We start from the raw sequence: 18,466 nt of genomic DNA on the forward strand, positions 1-18,466 counted from the left end.
GGAAGGAGAGGAGGCTTGTACTTACTTGCTGCTTCCAGTAACTCTGGATGAAGAGAATATGGAATTAAAGGATCTGGCAGATCTGCAAAGAAAGCTTTAAGAGCTCCAGCTACAGCATTTACTGTTACTTCCATTGATACTAGACTGATATTATGATCTAGAAGACAAAAATTAAAATATTAATTTATAATTTATGTAATAAGTTTAAGTTATTATAGAAGCACTTAAGCATTCTCATTAGCTGAAAGGGCAAGGGCTACGCCCTCCATCTTGGCCCGAATCCTCCATTTTTGGGCAGCAGCCACGTGCTCAGCAAGAAGCTTCCTCCCGGAAGTCCAAGCTTCTGCTAGCCACACCTAGGATTTCTTTAAACTAATCAATGATAATCAAGGGAAGTGCACGCCATAGACACAACCACATCCTGTGTAACAAGACCCAGACTTGCGCCTGGCCAATTGGCAGGGCCCACAGTCCTCTCTCCTCCCCTTACTATAAAACCTCTCTCCCGAAAGGGCTGGCTCTCTCTCTCTGCCATTTGCTGCTGCGTCAGTAAGGAGGGTAGGGGAGCCAAGCCCGGGTTTGAATAAAAGACTCTTTGCTTTTGCATCGGACACGGCTGGCTCCCTGGTGTGGTCTCTTGGGGATCCTGAAATCTGGGCATAACATTAGCCACCTTTCTTTACAAGCTGATTCATCTCTCCTTCATTGTGTTAACATAGATAAACTATAAGGATAAGGAAACAGAATCAAGCAAGATTTATTAGTATACTAAAGAACATTAGCTTTTACTAATATCTACGTTTAAAATAATTTGTTTATATAAGCTATTTAAAAGAGGCCCTAAGGGAACATAAAAACAACAGAAATTATAAATACAAATTCAAATTTACACCTTTTCAATAATACTTAAAACTTTATCCTATATAATAAAAGGCTAATATGCAAATAGACCAAATGGCTGAACAACTGGAACAACCGGTTGCTATGATGTGCCCTGACCATCAGGGGGCGTGCGCTGACCATCAGGGGCGTGTGCGGAACATGGCGGGTGTTGGCCATGGCAGGATGGTGGAGCAGGTGAGCAGGGGTGCTAGACCAAGGCAGGATGCAGGTTGCTGTCATCGGGGTGAGCCTCCAGTGGTTACTGAAAATTCTTTGCTCCTGTACACCGCAGTCCAGCACAGCGCTTGCACCTGCTGCCGACCCCAACTGCCTCTGAGGGCTTCTCCACCTTCCCCTGCTCCTGAGAGGCAATCAGGTCAGCAGCTGCCGCCTGCACCCGCTGATGGCGCCGGCTCCACTCGCACCCACTGCTGGTGTCAGCCCCAATTCCTCTCAGCGCATGGGAGCGGCGGCGGCGGGAGCGGGGCTGCTGACAGACAGGTGCCCAGGGGCTGCGGTGAAAGGGACCGGGTGGGGGTGCGGAGGATGGTCTGAGACCAAGCCCAGTGCCTACAGCAGCCTTGCAGCCCACAGTTCCTTTCAAGGTGCACAAATTCCTGCACTGGGCCCTTAGTATATATAAAAAAGCCAAGTGACCGGAACGCCCAAACAACCTGAACAACCGGTCGCTATGACGTACACCTGGCCAGATTGGGGGGGGGCAGCCCCTCGGCCTGGCCCGATTGGCCCCCATCTAGGCAGGCCAGCCGGACTCCACCCATGCATGAATTTGTGCACTGGGCCTCTAGTTTTTATATAAAATTTTACATTTAAACACAGTGAAATTCTGACCTAAAAAACAAGATTGGCCCTAGCCTGTTTGACTCAGTGGATAGAGTGTTGGCCTACAGACTGAAGGGTCCTGGGTTCGATTCTGGTCAGGGGCACATGCCTGGGTTGCGGGCTCAATCCCCAGTGGGGGTGTGTAGGAGGCAGCCAATCAATGATTCTCTCTGATCATTAATGTTTCTAACTCTCCCTCCCTCTCCCTTCCTCTCTGAAATAAAAATATATTAAAAAAAACCCCACCACAACACAAGAATGGAACATACTAAATGTATCATAAGGTTATTTATATATAATGAATACTTATGATAGAAAATATACAAATATAGAACACAAAAAGGAAAAAAAATTATTCCATCACACAGAGACAATCACTGTTTATATTTTAATGTTTCTTTTCAGCCCCTTTCTGATCACTAATAATTCAAAAGACAAGACAAAAACAAATCAGATGTGTATTTCCTAACTGATTTCATCTTTAATGCACTGTCCAAAGTTATTAAAATTTCACAAGCAACTTTCCAAAACTGTTTTGGGATCTGGGTAACATTTAATTGTAATTTCAAACTTGCAGATAATTTGCAAGAATAGTACTAAGGACTCACACAGATCCTTAATGAATAATCACTAATCATTAATATTTTGCCCTACATAAATAATTTTAATGGCTACACAATATTCTCCAGTTTTAATAATTTACATAATATTCTATCACTGAACATTTCAATTAAATTATTTCATTTAAAAACATAAAGATGCTATGATAAATATATGTATGTACTAAAGATTATTTCCTTAAGGTTACATTCCTTGCAATAACAGCTACCCAGCAAACATTTAATATGGTGCCTGGCACAACAAACTCTTCATATGCACCATCTCATTATTCCTCACAATTATTCTTATCACTCCCATACTAGATATGAAAAAGTTTCGATATAGAAAGATTAACTTCCCTAGGGCACTAAGACAGTTAAGTGGAAGAACCAGAAAACAAAACCAGGAAGTCTAATTCGAGAGGCCCTGGTATTGACCACTACCCTTCCTTTATTTTATTTATTTATTTTTTAATATATTTTATTGATTTTTTACAGAGAGGAAGGGAGAGGGATAGAGTTAGAAACATCGATGAGAGAGAAACATCCATCAGCTGCCTCCTGCACACCCACTACTGGGGATGTGCCCGCAACCAAGGTACATGCCCTTGACCGGAATTGAACCTGGGACCCTTGAGTCTGCAGGCCAACGCTCTATCCACTGAGCCAAACCAGCTAGGGCTATCCTTCCTTTATTATTGGAAGCAAAACTCTACCAATATTATAAAGGTTAAACAGATTTTCTAACATAATGTTTTTTAACAATGAAATAACATACTATCCACAATACTCTTTCAAAACAAGGCAAACACATACCACTCAATAACAGGAATTTTACCATTTCAACACACATAAATATGATTTTACATGGATATCTAGTATTTTACTTATAAACATGTAAACACATGGGAAGTTCCCCTTCATTTTATTTTATTTTTTTAAATTTAGGTGGCATTCTTTTTTTTTTTTAGTTGACATTCTTATATCAATGGGTGCATGTAGTTAAACGGGCACAAAATTTTTAAAAAATATTTTTTGAATTGATTTTTAGAAAGAAAGGAAGAGAGAGAAAGAAACATTGATATGAGAACAAATCATCAGCTGCCTCCCACATACTCCCTGACCAGGTATCCAGCCCACAACCCAGGCAATGTGTCCTGACGGTGAATTGAATTGGCAAACTTTCGATGCACAGGGCGCTGCCAAACCAACTGAACCATACCAGCCAAGGTTCCCCTTCCTTTTTAAAAAAATTACAAAAAAGGCTGCAATGTATGCCCTTGTTAAGTAGTGCTATGCCTACACAAAGATTATTGTAACAAGTATTTACAAGCTGACTTTCTCTAGCAAAGATAACTGAATTTTAATAGATATTCAAAAGGCACCTACAACCAACAGTATACAAAATACTGGCTTGTCTACACTTTACCAACAATCTTTTTCACTCTGACAATAAAACAAACAAATACAATCTTGTTGTTTTAATTTTTATTTCTATATAACTGATAGAAGCAGCACGTTTTCATATATATGCTGACTACTTTCTTCTGATATGAATTCCTTAATCTAACACAGATATTCCATATCTTCCCCAAATTTATAGTGTGTCTTCTAATTTTATGTTTAATCCACTGTCTCATACAGAATTTTTACATTTTTAGGTAGTCCAGTTTATCATCTTGCTCATACTTTCCAGATTTGATATCAAGTTTAGTCCTTTCTCTACTCCAAGACTATAACTTTTAAAAATATAGCATGAAACTTTTACTCATTTTTCTTCCTAGTATAGTTTTCATTTTTTTACATTTAAACCTTTGATCTCATATGGAATTTACTTTAATATGAGTAGAGAATTCAGCTCTGTTTTTATTACTAATAATTAGTTGGCCCGATATCATGGAAAATTTTCTTAGATCGCATTTTTAAGTAAGTACTATCTGTGATATACAAAGATGCCAATGTGTCATAAATCAATTTACTATTTTTCCAATTTTGGTGATAGATTTATAGCTCTCCTGTTTCTTGCCTCTGTGGTCTCTTCTATTAAACTAGTGGCCTGGTGCACAAATTCGTGCACACTGAAAGGAAATTAATTAGAAGAAATATTTTAATGTCACTATTTGCCCTTTCTCTATAATAGAAGTGCCAACCAAATTCACAATCGACAATGACAGGTGGAAACACACACACACGTGCAACTGGTGCCAGAGAGAGCTTTACAGTAGGTCCTCAGGTTATGTCGGAGATCCGTTCCTACGGTGTGACATACGCGATTTTCGCCATAAGTCGGAACCCACATACATAAGCACCTATGTCACTCACATGGAGCGCATACACAGCAGTAATGAAGTGAAACAGTAAAAACAAATTAAAAGAAAGATAACAATTCCTGACCTTTACTGTGGTAAATAAATAATAAAAAACATAAAGCACATATGTACATACATCAAAATGACGGAACTTTTTTTTTTTTAATAAATAAATGGGAAATGGCGATGTAACCACGAAACGACGTACATTGAGTCCAACGTAACCCAAGGACTGTCTTTATATGTATCGCGCATGCGCGAGTCAACTTAGCCTTTTACATATATATATAGAATAAACTTGCTTGATTAGTGCTTTCTGATTTAGCTAAACTTTTTCCAGCCCAGTGAAGCACTTCAATTGCTCTTTCAGGTAATTGTCAGCAACACAGCAGTAAATATCAATACGAAGCAGATTATTATTATAGATCATGCAGGGAGAACAAAGGGTAAAATATTTAACTGTAGCAGTGTTTGACTATATTCTGCACAGTGAGAAAACCTGAAGTCATTTTCTTTTTAAAAAAAATATTTGTATTGACTTCAGAGAGGAAGGGAGAGGGAGAGAGAGAAACATTAACGATGAGAAAGAATCACCTATTGGCTGCCTCCTGCACACCCCTCACTTGGGATCGAGCCCACAATCCAGGCATGTGCCCTGACCAGGAATCAAACTGTGACCTCCTACTTCATAGATTGACGCATAACCACTGAGCCACGCTGGTCAGGCCTGAAGTCATTTTCAAGGTCCATCATTTCTCATTTCTTCTCAGTGGTGTCAAGTTTCTAAGCTTTCTAAATCTCTGTTTTCCAGCTAATGGAAAGAAAATAGGATTCCACCGAGTCTCCTATCTACCTACTCCAGGACTTCTGTGAGGATCAAATGAGATGAGGCACAGGAAAACGCTTCACAGACATTTGGTTGAAGTGTAAAATGGTTCCACCTGGCTATCAAGCAAGTCGTGTTTCTGGGCTGAAGAAAATGCAAGGAGGCTAGTCGCTAGGGAGAGGAAGCTGGGTGGCGTTGCTATGTGATGTCATTACCCAGACAGACACTTAGTATATTAGCCTTTTATATATATAGATATTTCTAATTTCACTTCAAAGCTCTTTCCCTTCAACATCTATAGCCTTAGAAGGTTTTCATATGAAAATCAATCTTTTCACCATGAAATTTTAATAAGGAAAAGGAAACAATTTTATTTTATATAATTATTATCTTACCTTGATCAAACTGCTTTTGAATATTGTCTTGATCAGTTTTGTTCCCACTAACACGGTAGAGTCCTTCAGTACATAACCCTAAAAAAATAAAGAGATATACATAACCTTATGTACATCTTAGCTACTTACAAAGATATTGTAAAGAATAAGTATTTTTTGAGTATTTCACTTAAAATAAGTTGTTAATAGACTTCTTTTTATTTTAAACTATTTAGGATATCCAATTCCACACAAATGAAAAGACACATTTCTCCCTATTTCTTCCACTAAACACAACCCCTGAATCCAATATATAAAAAACAAACATCAAAAGCCTCTGAATGGTGGAGAGATGAAGGTGTGCTGGCTAGTGACCCTGGATCTTGAAGAACAACATGACAATGAGTTCCCTGGGTTTTATTTTTGCCTCTTATATATCCTGGACCTGGCAACAGAGGAACCTGCAACCCAGAAACTCCAATGAGCACAAGCAAAAAATAAAAACAAAACAACACACAGAAAACCAACAGCAACAAAAGCCTGCTCTCTCTGGTGAACAAATTAGAAAAGGTACAGCATAGGAATTAAAAGCAAATATTTTTTTATTTTAATCATCCTAACTCCAGTCAAGTGCCCTGATCCCACCACTCCTCACATATATCACTGGTGACCAAGTAAGGAAATTAGAAATCCACCTCTACCGAACAGTAACTAAGGTGACTCCTAACACCCCTGGAGTGTCAGAAGGGGCTGAGAAGATAGCCTAAATTTCCACCCTCCTTCAAGTTAAGGGGGTCCTCCCCACTGTATAGAGGTCTTTCCCACTGTCAACAGAGGTTAGCAGAGACCAAACTGAGTCTGGACTTCTACCCCACCTTGCAGTAGCAAGGCAGCCTTTCTTCCCTGACGGTGCAGGGCCAGAAGAGGCCAGCTAAAACAGAATATTTAAAATATATTTTATTGATTTTTTACAGAGAGGAAGGGAGAGGGATAGAGAGTTAGAAACATCGATGAGAGAGAAACATGGATCAGCTGCCTCCTGCACACCCCACACTGGGGATGTGCCCGCAACCAAGGTACATGCCCTTGACCGGAATCAAACCTGGGACTCTTCAGTCCACAGGCCGATGCTCTAGCCACTGAGCCAAACTGGTCAGGGCTAAAATAGAATATTTAAATACAATCCAAATACTCATAGCATAATATCCCAAGTCAGAACTCTTTGAAGAAAAGGCTGATTCCAAGGCTGGATCAGGAAAGTATAAGCCAAGCCTGGTACATCTTGTGACAGATAGTAAAGAAGTACTTAAAGAATTATGGGGACAGATCTTAAAAGGATATATGTGGATTATAACCCACCAAGTATAATAATACATGAGACCATACCATATAAATAAACAGTAAATTATTAAATCCATAGTTTAACTCCAATAAAGAAATATGGCAGACATGATCATTCGGTGAAATTAATATCACCTATATTGAGACAAACTGACATCCTATCTCAGTAAATATGATGCATGTCTAAGAACAGAATATCACTGGCAGTATTTGTAACAAAAATGCATAATTCCAATCCAGTAATAAGGAAACATGGGACAAACTCAAATTGAGGTAGAAAGAAAAGTTCATCCATACAGTAAAATGCCAACCAATAAACACAGGGAAAATAGTAGAGATTTAAAAAAAATCATTAACGGAGACTAAAACTTACAGCTGAAAGTATGATGACAGTCTCAATGTCAAGAAAGAGAAGTTGAGAAACTCTTCCAAATTAAAGGTGTTGGAAAACACATGATCACTAAATGCAATGCACCTAGATCAGATCAGGGACTGCCCTGCTAATACAATTAAATAGCCCCAAATGTTAATAATACTGAGGCTGGGAAATCCTGACATAGTGATAAGCTTTTAGTATTATTTGCTAAGTGAAAATTATAAGGTCCTTAATAATCTATGCCAAAAATCTTGCCTTCTATTCACTAATAATTGAATGATGTGAAAAAAATTAACAAAAACATTAACTCAATTACCTAAATGTAAATTATCCAACTTTTACTTAGACTTCAATCACTTAAATCCCAAAGATTCTATTCAGGGCCTACAAACAACAAAGGCATTAGAAATCTATCCCAACATTCCAGAATTAAAAATAGAAATTTAGAAATTTAAAATGGTAACTTTTAACCACGTATCACCATCTTTTTTTCTTTTAGTAGGTAACTAACCATTGCACCACACAGAATTCTTGATAGCTAAAGTTCTAAAACGGTCTTGAGTTCTTTTGAGTTGCTAACATATACAATTCAAGGGTTTCACTTTTGTTTCTCTATACCTTCAGGTTGAAATAATTATGTCATAAAATAAAAAGGGTAAAGAAGTAAGGTATGTAGATAGTCCATAAATTAAATATGTCCATGGGGAATGGCATCAGCAAAAGAAATGGAAATGGCAATTTCACGGTTTGGTTCCTTCATAAAAGCCACAAATTAGCTAACAAAAAGTGTCAGAATCAACTTTTGCAGAACTCTAGAATCTAGTAAAAAAACAAAACAAAACAAAAAAACCAAAGTCACAACTATCAGAACAAGGTTTGGTGAAGAAAGAAGCCTTAAATTGCCCATCTACCGTCCCACCACACCCTAGACTAGCAACTCTGGGTGCAGGCTGCAAGTGTCAGAGGGGGCAATACAGATCTTATTGTTAAAGAATTGTTGTCTTGGCCTGTCTAGTGTGGCCCAGAGGTTGACTGTCAACCCATGAACCAAGAGGTCACCGCTTCAATTCCCATCAGGGCACATGCCCGGTTTGCAGGCTCAATCCCCAGTAGGGGGCATGCAGTAGGCAGCCGATCAATGATTCTCTGTCATCACTGATGTTTCTATCTCTCCCTCTCCATTCTGCTCTGAAATAAGAATATATTTAAAAAAATATATATATATAATTTAGAAAAGTCATAGAACAAGCAAACATAGCCAATAAACAGCAACAGCAAACCCTGGTGATGGGGAACAATCTGATTTTCAGATATGCTATATTATAATATGTAAGACCTATTATTTTCTTTTTTTTTCTTACACTTATTTTTATTTAATTATTTATCCTCACCCAAGGATATTTTTCCATTGATTTTTTAGAGAGAGTAGAAGGGAGGGGGAGAGACACAGAGAGAGAAACATCGATATGAGAGAGACACATTGACTGGTTGCCTCCCGCATGCGCCCTAACAGGGGCTGAGGATCAAGCCTGCAACCACGGTATGTTCCCTTGACCAGAACGAACCTGGGACCCTTCACTCTGTGGGCCAATGCTCTATCCACTGAGTTAAACTGGCTAGAGCTAAAACCTGTTATTTTCAACAAAAATTAAAAGGCATGGAAAGAAACAAAACAGGATGGTACATTCAAAGACAAAAAGAAATTAATACAAACTGTCCATGAGGAAACAGTTACTGTACTTACTAAAGACTTTAAATCAACAGTTTTAAAATGCACAATTAAAAACATGGACAAGAAGGATAACTTAAATAACAATTATCAATTAAGTACACAGAAAGTATAAAAAGAATAAAAGAAATTATAGAACTGAAAAGTATAATAACTAAAATAAAAAATTCACTAGAGAGATTTAACAGCAGATTTGCAGGCTGAAGAAACAATCAGTGAACTTAAAGATTATTTAACTGAGATTATCCAGTCAGTGAGCAAAACCAGAAAATAATGAAGAAAAATGAATAGCGCCAAAGAGATTTCTGGGACACCATCAAGCATACCAACATATAAATACAAAGGCTTTCCTAGATAAAAAGGAAAATATGTGAAGAAATAATGGCTGAAAAACAACCTAAATATTGCAAAGAAATCCACAAATCTACACATTAAGAAGTTGAAACTGCAAGCAGGATGAACTCAAAAGAGAGCTACACTGAAAAGAGAGAGAGAGAGGGAGAGAGGGAGAGAGGGAGAGGGAAAGGGAGAAAGTGAGTCATCACATCCTAAGAATCCACAATAAAAATTCTCTTCAGAAAAAGAGGGGGGGGGGGGGGAAGAACTATCAACCATGAATTATGTATCTGGCAAAACTATCATTCAAAAATGAAGGAAAAATTAAGATATTCTTAAATAAAAGTTGAAGGAGTTCATCACTAGTGGACATGCTCTACAAGGAATGCTAATGGGGGTCCTCCAGGCTGAAATGAAAGTGCATCACACGGTAACCTGAAGACACACAAAAGCTAAATAACAAAGATAAAAGTTGTTACATAGGTAAGTATATAAGTTTATAATGTTTCTCTATTTTTGATTTGTAACATCTCCTGTTGTTCCTATATGACTTAAAAGAAATGCATAAAATAATTATACATCTATGTTATAGGCATATATGTATAAAAATGTAATTTGTGACAATAGCAATACAAAGGGGTAGGAGACAGTTGTAAAGAAGCAGAGTTTATATACTATTGAAACAAAGTTGTTTTTAATTAAAATCTGATTGCTATAAAATTAAGATGTTAATAGTAATTCCTAGGATAATGACTACAAAAACAATTTTAAAATATAGAGAAAAGAAACAAGAAGGGGATCAGAAGGGCACATTAGAAAAAAAAATCACGAAAGATAGCAATTCTAACACATAAAACAAATAGGAAAATGGTAGAATTAAGTTCTCAGAAATTACTTTTAAAATGGATTAAACAACAAAATAACCCAAGTATATGAACTCTACAAGACACTCACTATGATCCAATGAAACAAATATGTTGAATATAAAAGAATGGGAAAATACATTCAATGCAAATAATAACCAAATAACTGGGTGGCTACCCTAATTTCAGAAAAGATAAACTATGACAAGAATTGTTATAAGAGACACTCAAGGACATAAAACATTGATAATAGTGTGAGTCCCAAAATATGTGAAGCAAAAATTGACAAAATTGAAGGGAGAAATAGTTCAACTATAAAAGTTAGAGACTTTAATACTGTACTTTCAATAATGAATAGAACAATTAAACAGAAGATCACCAATAGAAAACTTAATATAGTAAACCAACTAAACCAAATAAACATTGCACTCCCACTCAGTAATAACACACTATGCGTACCTCTCAAATATACAAGGAATATTCTCCAGGACAGACTAGATGTTAGATCACAAAACAATAATAAATATAAAGGTTTTAAAATGATACCAATATGTTTTGACCACACACACACAAAAAATGAAACTAGAAGTAGGTAACAAAAAGAAAATTCACAAATATGTTGAAATTAAACATATACTTTTTTTTTTGGTCAGTCCTGACCCAAGGACATTTTTCCATTGATTTTTAGGGAGAGTGGAAGAGACAGGGAAAGACAAAGAGAAACATCGATATGAGAGATTGGATGCCTGCTGCAGGAGCCCCAACCAGGGCCTGGGCAAGGGAGGAGCCTGCAACCAAGGTACATGCCCTTGATGGACTCGAACCTTTGGTCCGCACAAACCGGCTGTTGCTAAACAACATATTCTTAAAACAGCCCATGGACCATTAAAGGGGAAACTACAAGTAAAATCAGAAATTACTTTGAGATAAAAAAGAAAGATATGATACAAAAATCTAAGGAATGCAGCAAAAACAGTGATTAGAAGGAAATCTGTAGCTGTAAATGTATACATTAAAATAGAAGAAAATTTCAACTTGAAGGTTAGGTTATTTCTTAAGGAAATAGGAAAAAAAGAGCAAACTAAACTCAAAGCTAGCAGAACAAAGGGAAAAATTAAAATGAATATAAATAAAATATAAAATAGAAAAGCAGAAGAACCACAAAAAAATGCTTGCTTTTGTCATTTCTATATAAACACTGTACTGAGGTTCTAGCTAGAATAATTAAGCCAGAAATGTAACATGCTCTACAAGGAATTAAGTATAACTAGCCAAAATGTAAAGGAATGAAGTATAACTATCCCGAAATTGTTGATCTAACTCTTAGAAGGAAACAAACAGTGGAGTAAAATTTTCATGACCTTGGGTTTGGCAATGGATTCTTAGATATGGCACCAATAAGTGAGGAAAATAAAAAGTAAACTGGATTTCACCAAAATTTAAAACTTTAGCACATTAAAGAACATTATAAAAAAAGAAATGTAAGAAAATATTTGCAAATAATTTATCTGATAAAGGTCTAGTATCCAGAATATATAATGAACTCTCAAAACCAAACATGAAAAAGACAAACAACCCAATGTAAAATAGGCAAAAGACTTGAGAAGACATTTCTCCAAAAATATACAAGATGCTCAAAGTCATTAGTTATTAGGGAAATGCAAGCAAAAACTACAATGAGGTATTTCACTCTACTCTCACTAATGATGACTATAATAATACATTTTTTTAAAAAGGAAAACAAGTGTTGGTGAGGCTGTGGAGAAATAATTCTCACACATCGCTGGTAGAAATCTAAAGTGGTATAGCCTCTTCCTCAAAAAGTTAAATATTCTCCTAGGCATATAAGTTATAGAACTCATAACAGGTACTCAAAGAAATACATATACATGAATGTTCATAGAAGCACTATTTACATCACAACAGCCAAACAAAAGGTGTAAATAAGCCAAATATCCACCAATGGATGAATAAATAAATAAAAATGTGGCACATTCATAAAATGGATTACTCAAAAAGAGAAATGAAGTGCTGATAAAACAATATGCTTAATGAAAGAACTAGACATAAAAGGTCATATTTAATTTCACTTATATGAAATAATCAGAACAGGCAAATCTGTAGACACAGGAAACACACTGGTGGTTGCCAGAGGGTGTAGGAAAGGTGAATGAGGAGTGAATGCTTAATGAGTACATGATTTCTTTTTGGAGTGATAAAATATGTTAGTACTAAAAAGAGGTGATGATTACACAACATTGTGAATGTACTAAATGCCACTGAATTTTACACTTACAAATGATTAACTATATATTATGTGATTTTTATCCCAACAAAAAAGGTAAAAGCACATGTGGGAAATAAGATATCAAGCACTGGTATTATATAAGCTTATTCAGGTTAGCTGCTACAAAATTAAATGTGCATTCTTATTGCTTGATATAAATTTAAGGACCACTGGAGGTGGTAGTAAGATAAAAACCATATTTCAAGAAACTGTATAATACAATATGCATTTAAACACACTAAAGCATATCCCACATTAACTAGTTATCAAAAAATTAAATAATTTGATTATTTATTTGTAATGTTAAATGATGAACTAAATTCTCTCTGGAAATTTGGAATTGGGAGTCAAAATCATCTGGTTAAGCTCAGGATATGGTTAAAACTGAGACATAAAAATCTAGGTTCTGTGAACAGATGAGTCTAAAGAGAGAAGAACAGAGAAAAACAGGGATGACAATACACCTGGGTTCTAGTCCACTGGTATTAGATGCTCTTGGTTTTGATAAGATACCCTTGATTCCAATTAAGTATTTTTTTTGCATTTTATTTCTTGCAACCAAAATAATTTAGATTCAAAAAGCCTTAATTTCTACACTATGAAATTTCGATTTATTTTTTCCCCTAAGCACTCAATTATTTTTTTTTTCAGTTTCATTTTTTTTTATTCTTTTTAAAAAAATATTATAAAGTAGAAAGACAACTATATCAAAAGCAGCAACAGGAGAAATGTGATATTAATAGATCCTAATATGGTAATGACACTGAAAAAACAGATATTAGAGAAAAAATATTGCTAAGAAAGGGCAAAACTTATCAATTAATGGTATATGAGCACAATGGGTAAAAGAGAAGTTATATTAATGAAATACCTTTGCTCACATAACTGGAATAAGGACACTGGCATTATTAGGGAAAAAAATCAAGAAAATGAAGTGGCTTGGGGGAAGATGAATCAAATTTTAATCTTAAGCCCAAGATAAGACATCCAAATATTCAATAGGCAGTCAGAAATATAAGAAAACATTGGGGTGTGGTAAAAAGAAGTGGGAGTCATTCTCATAGATGTGATGTCATTCTCATAGCTGGTGTTGCTCCATGGTTGAGGATTGACCTCTGGAACCAGGAGATCACGGTTTGAATCCTGGTCAGAGCACATGCCTGAGTTGCTGACTTGATCTCCAATAGGTAGTGTGCAGGAGGCAGCCATCAATGATTCTCTCTCAATGATGTTTCTATCTCTCTGTACCTCTCCCTTCCTCTCTGAATTCAATAAAAATATCCTATATAATAAAAGGCTAATATGCAAATCGACCGAACAGTGGCACGACGAGTTGCTATGACACGCACTGGCCACCAGGGGGCAGACGCTCAATGCAGGAGCTGCCCCCAGGTGGTCAGTGTGCTCCCACAGGGGGAGTGCCGCTCAGCCAGAAGCCAGGCTCATGGCAATTGGACAGTCCCTGAGGGCTCCCAGACTGCAAGAGGGCGCAGGCCTGGTTTGGGACCCCTCCCCGTGAGTGCACAAATTTCATGCACTGGGCCTCTAGCATTAAAAAAAAAAGTATGCATGAATGAAGTCAACACTAAATGAGATGGCTCTAACTTGCTGAAATTAATTAAAGGTGCACTTAGTTGGTGCAAAAGATATATGAACAGATAGAGATATATTACGATGTGTTTTGATTTGAAACAAGGTATGTTTCTTAATAAAATGCCTATGTGCTACATATTAGAATTTGCATGTGTGATATAAGGCAATATATTGTCCTTGATATAACATAATTTATTATATTTTTTAATCTTCATCCGAGGATATTTTCCCACTAATTTTTAGAGAGAGAGTGGTAGAGAGGGGGAAAGACAGAGAGAAATAACAATGTGAGAGAAACACATCAATTGGTTGCCTCCTGCACTTGATCTTGACCAGAATTGAACCTGGGACCCTTCAGTCCGTAGGCCAACACTCTATCCACTGAGCAAACTGGCTAGGTGATATAACATAGTTTATACAGTTTAGTAAGTCAGCTATTTTGAGTCTTAAAACAAAGGTTGATGTAGAACATGTTCACAAATTTCAAACTGAATGAAATGAGATTTTTCACATGCTAAAAACAAAAGCTCTAAGTCTTGAGAAAGATATTTCTGAAAAACTATAGACCTGCATCTCTCATGAACATAGATGGAAAAACGCTCAAGGTATTAGCAAATTGAATCAAAAAAGCATAAAAGGAACTATACACTATGATCAAGTAAGACTCATCCCATGTATGCAGGGCTGGTTTAATATTTGGAAATCAATTAATGTAATCCATCACATCATTAGACTAAAAAAGAAAAATCACACAATCATATCAATAGATGCAAAAAAATCCTATCTAATAAAAGACAAATAGGGTAATTAACCGTACCTCCGATACACTTCCCATTGGCTAATCAGGACAATATGCAAATTAACTGCCAACCAAGATGGCGGCTAATTTGCATACTGCAGGCAGGGTGGGACAGCGCCATCCCGCCTGCCCCGCTGCCATCCGGGCCTGCTATCTGCAACCCGGGTGGCAGGCGGCCCGTATGGGACCCGACCCAGGGCTGGCGGGCGGGACCACAGCAATCCGCCACCAGCCTCGCCCACAAAGGGCCCTCCTGCGGGGATCCGAGGCTAGCAGGTACTAATGCACCAATTGGCCACCGGCCACGCCCACAAACGGCCTTCCCGTGGAGATCCCGGGTTGGCAGGTGCTAATGCATGGATCCGCCACCGGCCACGCCCACAAACGGCCCTCCCCGGGGATCCGAGGCTGGCAGGTGCTAATGCACTGATCTACCAACACGCACACCCGGGCCGCCTTTGCCCTGTGAGAACTATGCAGCTGCGAGAGGGGAGCGGGGCAGCTGGGAGCAGGGCGGGAACTGCCCGGGGTTTGCGTCAGGCAGCTCAGAGCGGAGTGCGAACTATCCCGACCGGTAGCTGCTTGCTCATTCACTTACTTGCTCATTCATTCACTCATTCACTCACTCAGCAAACCCTCTCAGGTCCCTGGCACCAGGCCAGGCACTGAAGGTGAAGCAGGATAAGACAGAGCTATGTCCTCAAGATGTTAGTAATTCAGTAGGGCAAAGCAGGCACATGAACGAGGCAGTTGTATGCACAGATGCAGTGTACTGGGTTCGGTGAGGGCTGTAACTAACGCCGACTTTGTTCTCTTGATAAAATGGGGCTTCGGGAGCCAGGCTGCCCCAAGCCTGTAGGCCTGTGCCTAGGCCAGGAGTGGCCGGGGTCCTGGAACATGACAGAGGGTGCAGGTCGGGCTGAGGGGTCTGGCCCTACCCCTCACCCTCACCCCCGAGTGCACAAATTTTTGTGCACCGGGCTACTAGTATTTTGATAAAATCTAAAACTCTTTCATGATAAAAACTATTAATAAAGTAGAAACAGAAGGTAACTTTTTTACACTATCTACAAAAAAACCTATGCGTAGCCCCGACTGGTGTGGCTCAGTTGGTTGGGTGTCATCCCATGTGTGCACCAGGAGGTTGCCAGTTTGACTGTTGGTCAAGGGCACATGCCTGGGTTGTAGGATCAATTCCCAGTAGGGGGCACGCAGGAGGCAGCCAATCGATGTTCTGTTCTCATATTAATGTTTCTCTCTTTTCCTCTCCCCAAAAATCAATAAACTACTCTTTATAAAAACAACAAAATAATCCATGTGTCACATCATACTTAATAGTGAGAAACTCGAAGCTTTCCCACTAAGATAAAGTACAATCCAAGAATATCCCATTACCACATCTTTCTTTCAACATTGTACTAAAAGTTTCCTGCTAAAATAATAAAGCAAGAAAAGAAAATCAGAGGATACAGATGGGGAAGAAAGACATAAAACTGTAATTCTTCACAGATGACATAATCATCTATGTAGAATATTAACAAGCAAAAAAGCTCCTGAAAGTAGTAATTATAACAAGTTTGCAGGACACAAGGTTAATATACAAAAACCAACTGTTTTGTTTACATACCAATGAACAAGCAGAATTTGAAATTAAAAACACAGTTTTACATTAATATCCCCCAAAATGAAATTCTTGAGCATAAATCTAACATATTACATATACAAGATTTATATGAGGAAAACTTCAAAACTGATGAATAAATAAATGGAGAGATATTCCATGTTCATGGATAAGGCACTATATTGTCAAGATGTCAGTTCTTCCCTTTTGACCTATAGATTCAATGCAATATCAAATTCCCAAAAAGTCATTTTATGGATGTCAACAAACTGATTCTAAAGTTTATATAGAGAGGTCAAGACCTAATATTCAAAGAGAAGAAGAATATTCAAAAAGAACAAAGTTGGAGGCTGTCACTACCCAACTTGAAGGTTTACTATAAATCTACAATAATCAAGACAATGTAGTGTTGAGGAAGGCATAGGCAAATAGGTCAATGGAACAGAATAGCAAGCCCAGAAATTGACACCCATTAGTAATCAAAGGTTCTTTGAAAAAGGAGCAAAGGCAATAAATACGATGGAATGAAGTATCTTCAAGAAATAATGCTATAAACACTGAGCATCCACATGCAAAAAAAAAAAAAAAAAGTGAAATTAGACATATACCTTATACCCTTGAAAATATGAACTCAAAATGGATTATGAACTTAAATGTAAAATGCAGAACTATGAAATTTGTAGAAGATAACATAGTAGAAAACCTAGATGATGTTGGATATGGTGATGCCTTTTTTGATATAATACCAAGGATACAATATTATCTTTTGTCTCTTTTCTTAAAAATATTGAGAAAAAAATATTGATTAGCTGGAATTCACTAAAGTTAAAAACTTCTGTTCTGTGAAATATAATATCAAGATAATTAGAAGACAAGCCACAGAGTGAGAGAAAATACTTAAAAAACACCTATCTGATGAAGGACTGTTACCCAAAACATACAAAGAACTCTTAAAACTCAGTAATAAGAGAACAATTAACTCCATTACAAAATGGGTGAAAGACCTTAGCAGACATCCCTATCAAGAAAGGTATACAAATGGCAAATAAACGTATGAAAAGATGCTCTGGAAAGACATGGAGAAACCTTAAATGCACATTACAAAAGGGGAAAAAAAAACCAATATGAAAAGGCTACATGCACTATGATTCCAACTACATGATACTATGGAAAAGACAAAACTATACTATAGAAAAAAAGTCAGTGGTTGTCGGTGTGGGAGAAGGAGACAGAGATGAATAGACAAAGCACAGAGGATTTTTAGGGCAGTGAAAAATACTGTATGTTATTATAACAATGGATATATGTCACTTTACATTTGTCTGGAAGGATGTCCATAGAATGTACAACACCAAGAGTGAAGCCTAATATACACTACTAGAGGCCCGATGCATGGATTCGTGCACTGGTGGGGGGGCGTGGCCTGTGGGGATCGGCCCGCTGTGGAAGCACCGCTCATCCTGGTCAGCTGAGCGGTGCTCCCACTGTAGGAGTGCACTGACCACCAGGGGGCAGCTCCTGCATTGAGTGTCTGGCCCCTGGTGGTCAGTGCGTATCATAGAGACTGGTCGACCGGTTGTCCTGGTCGTTCCACTGTTTGGTTGCTGGGCTTTTATATATACACTAGAGGCCCGGTGCACAAAAATTTGTGCACTGGGGGGGGGGGGGCCCCCCGCCCGGCCTGGGCC

At 37.8% G+C, this 18,466-nt stretch overlaps 1 protein-coding gene across 1 annotated transcript in view; it reads right to left on the bottom strand.

Moving 5' to 3' along the window:
- ARHGAP5 (Rho GTPase activating protein 5) overlaps nucleotides 1–18,466 on the bottom strand; it is a 74,176-nt gene that overhangs the window by 10,960 nt on the left and 44,750 nt on the right. Inside the window, exons 3-4 of the mRNA XM_005880980.2 lie at nucleotides 5,855–5,932; nucleotides 26–157 (exon numbers count right to left, since the gene is read on the bottom strand). Coding sequence (XP_005881042.1) covers nucleotides 26–157; nucleotides 5,855–5,932 — 210 coding nt within the window. The remainder of the gene's footprint in view (nucleotides 1–25; nucleotides 158–5,854; nucleotides 5,933–18,466) is intronic.

The sequence above is a fragment of the Myotis brandtii genome, unplaced genomic scaffold, assembly GCF_000412655.1.
Source record: "Myotis brandtii unplaced genomic scaffold, ASM41265v1 scaffold667, whole genome shotgun sequence".
In the NCBI taxonomy this organism is placed as follows: Eukaryota; Metazoa; Chordata; class Mammalia; order Chiroptera; family Vespertilionidae; genus Myotis; species Myotis brandtii.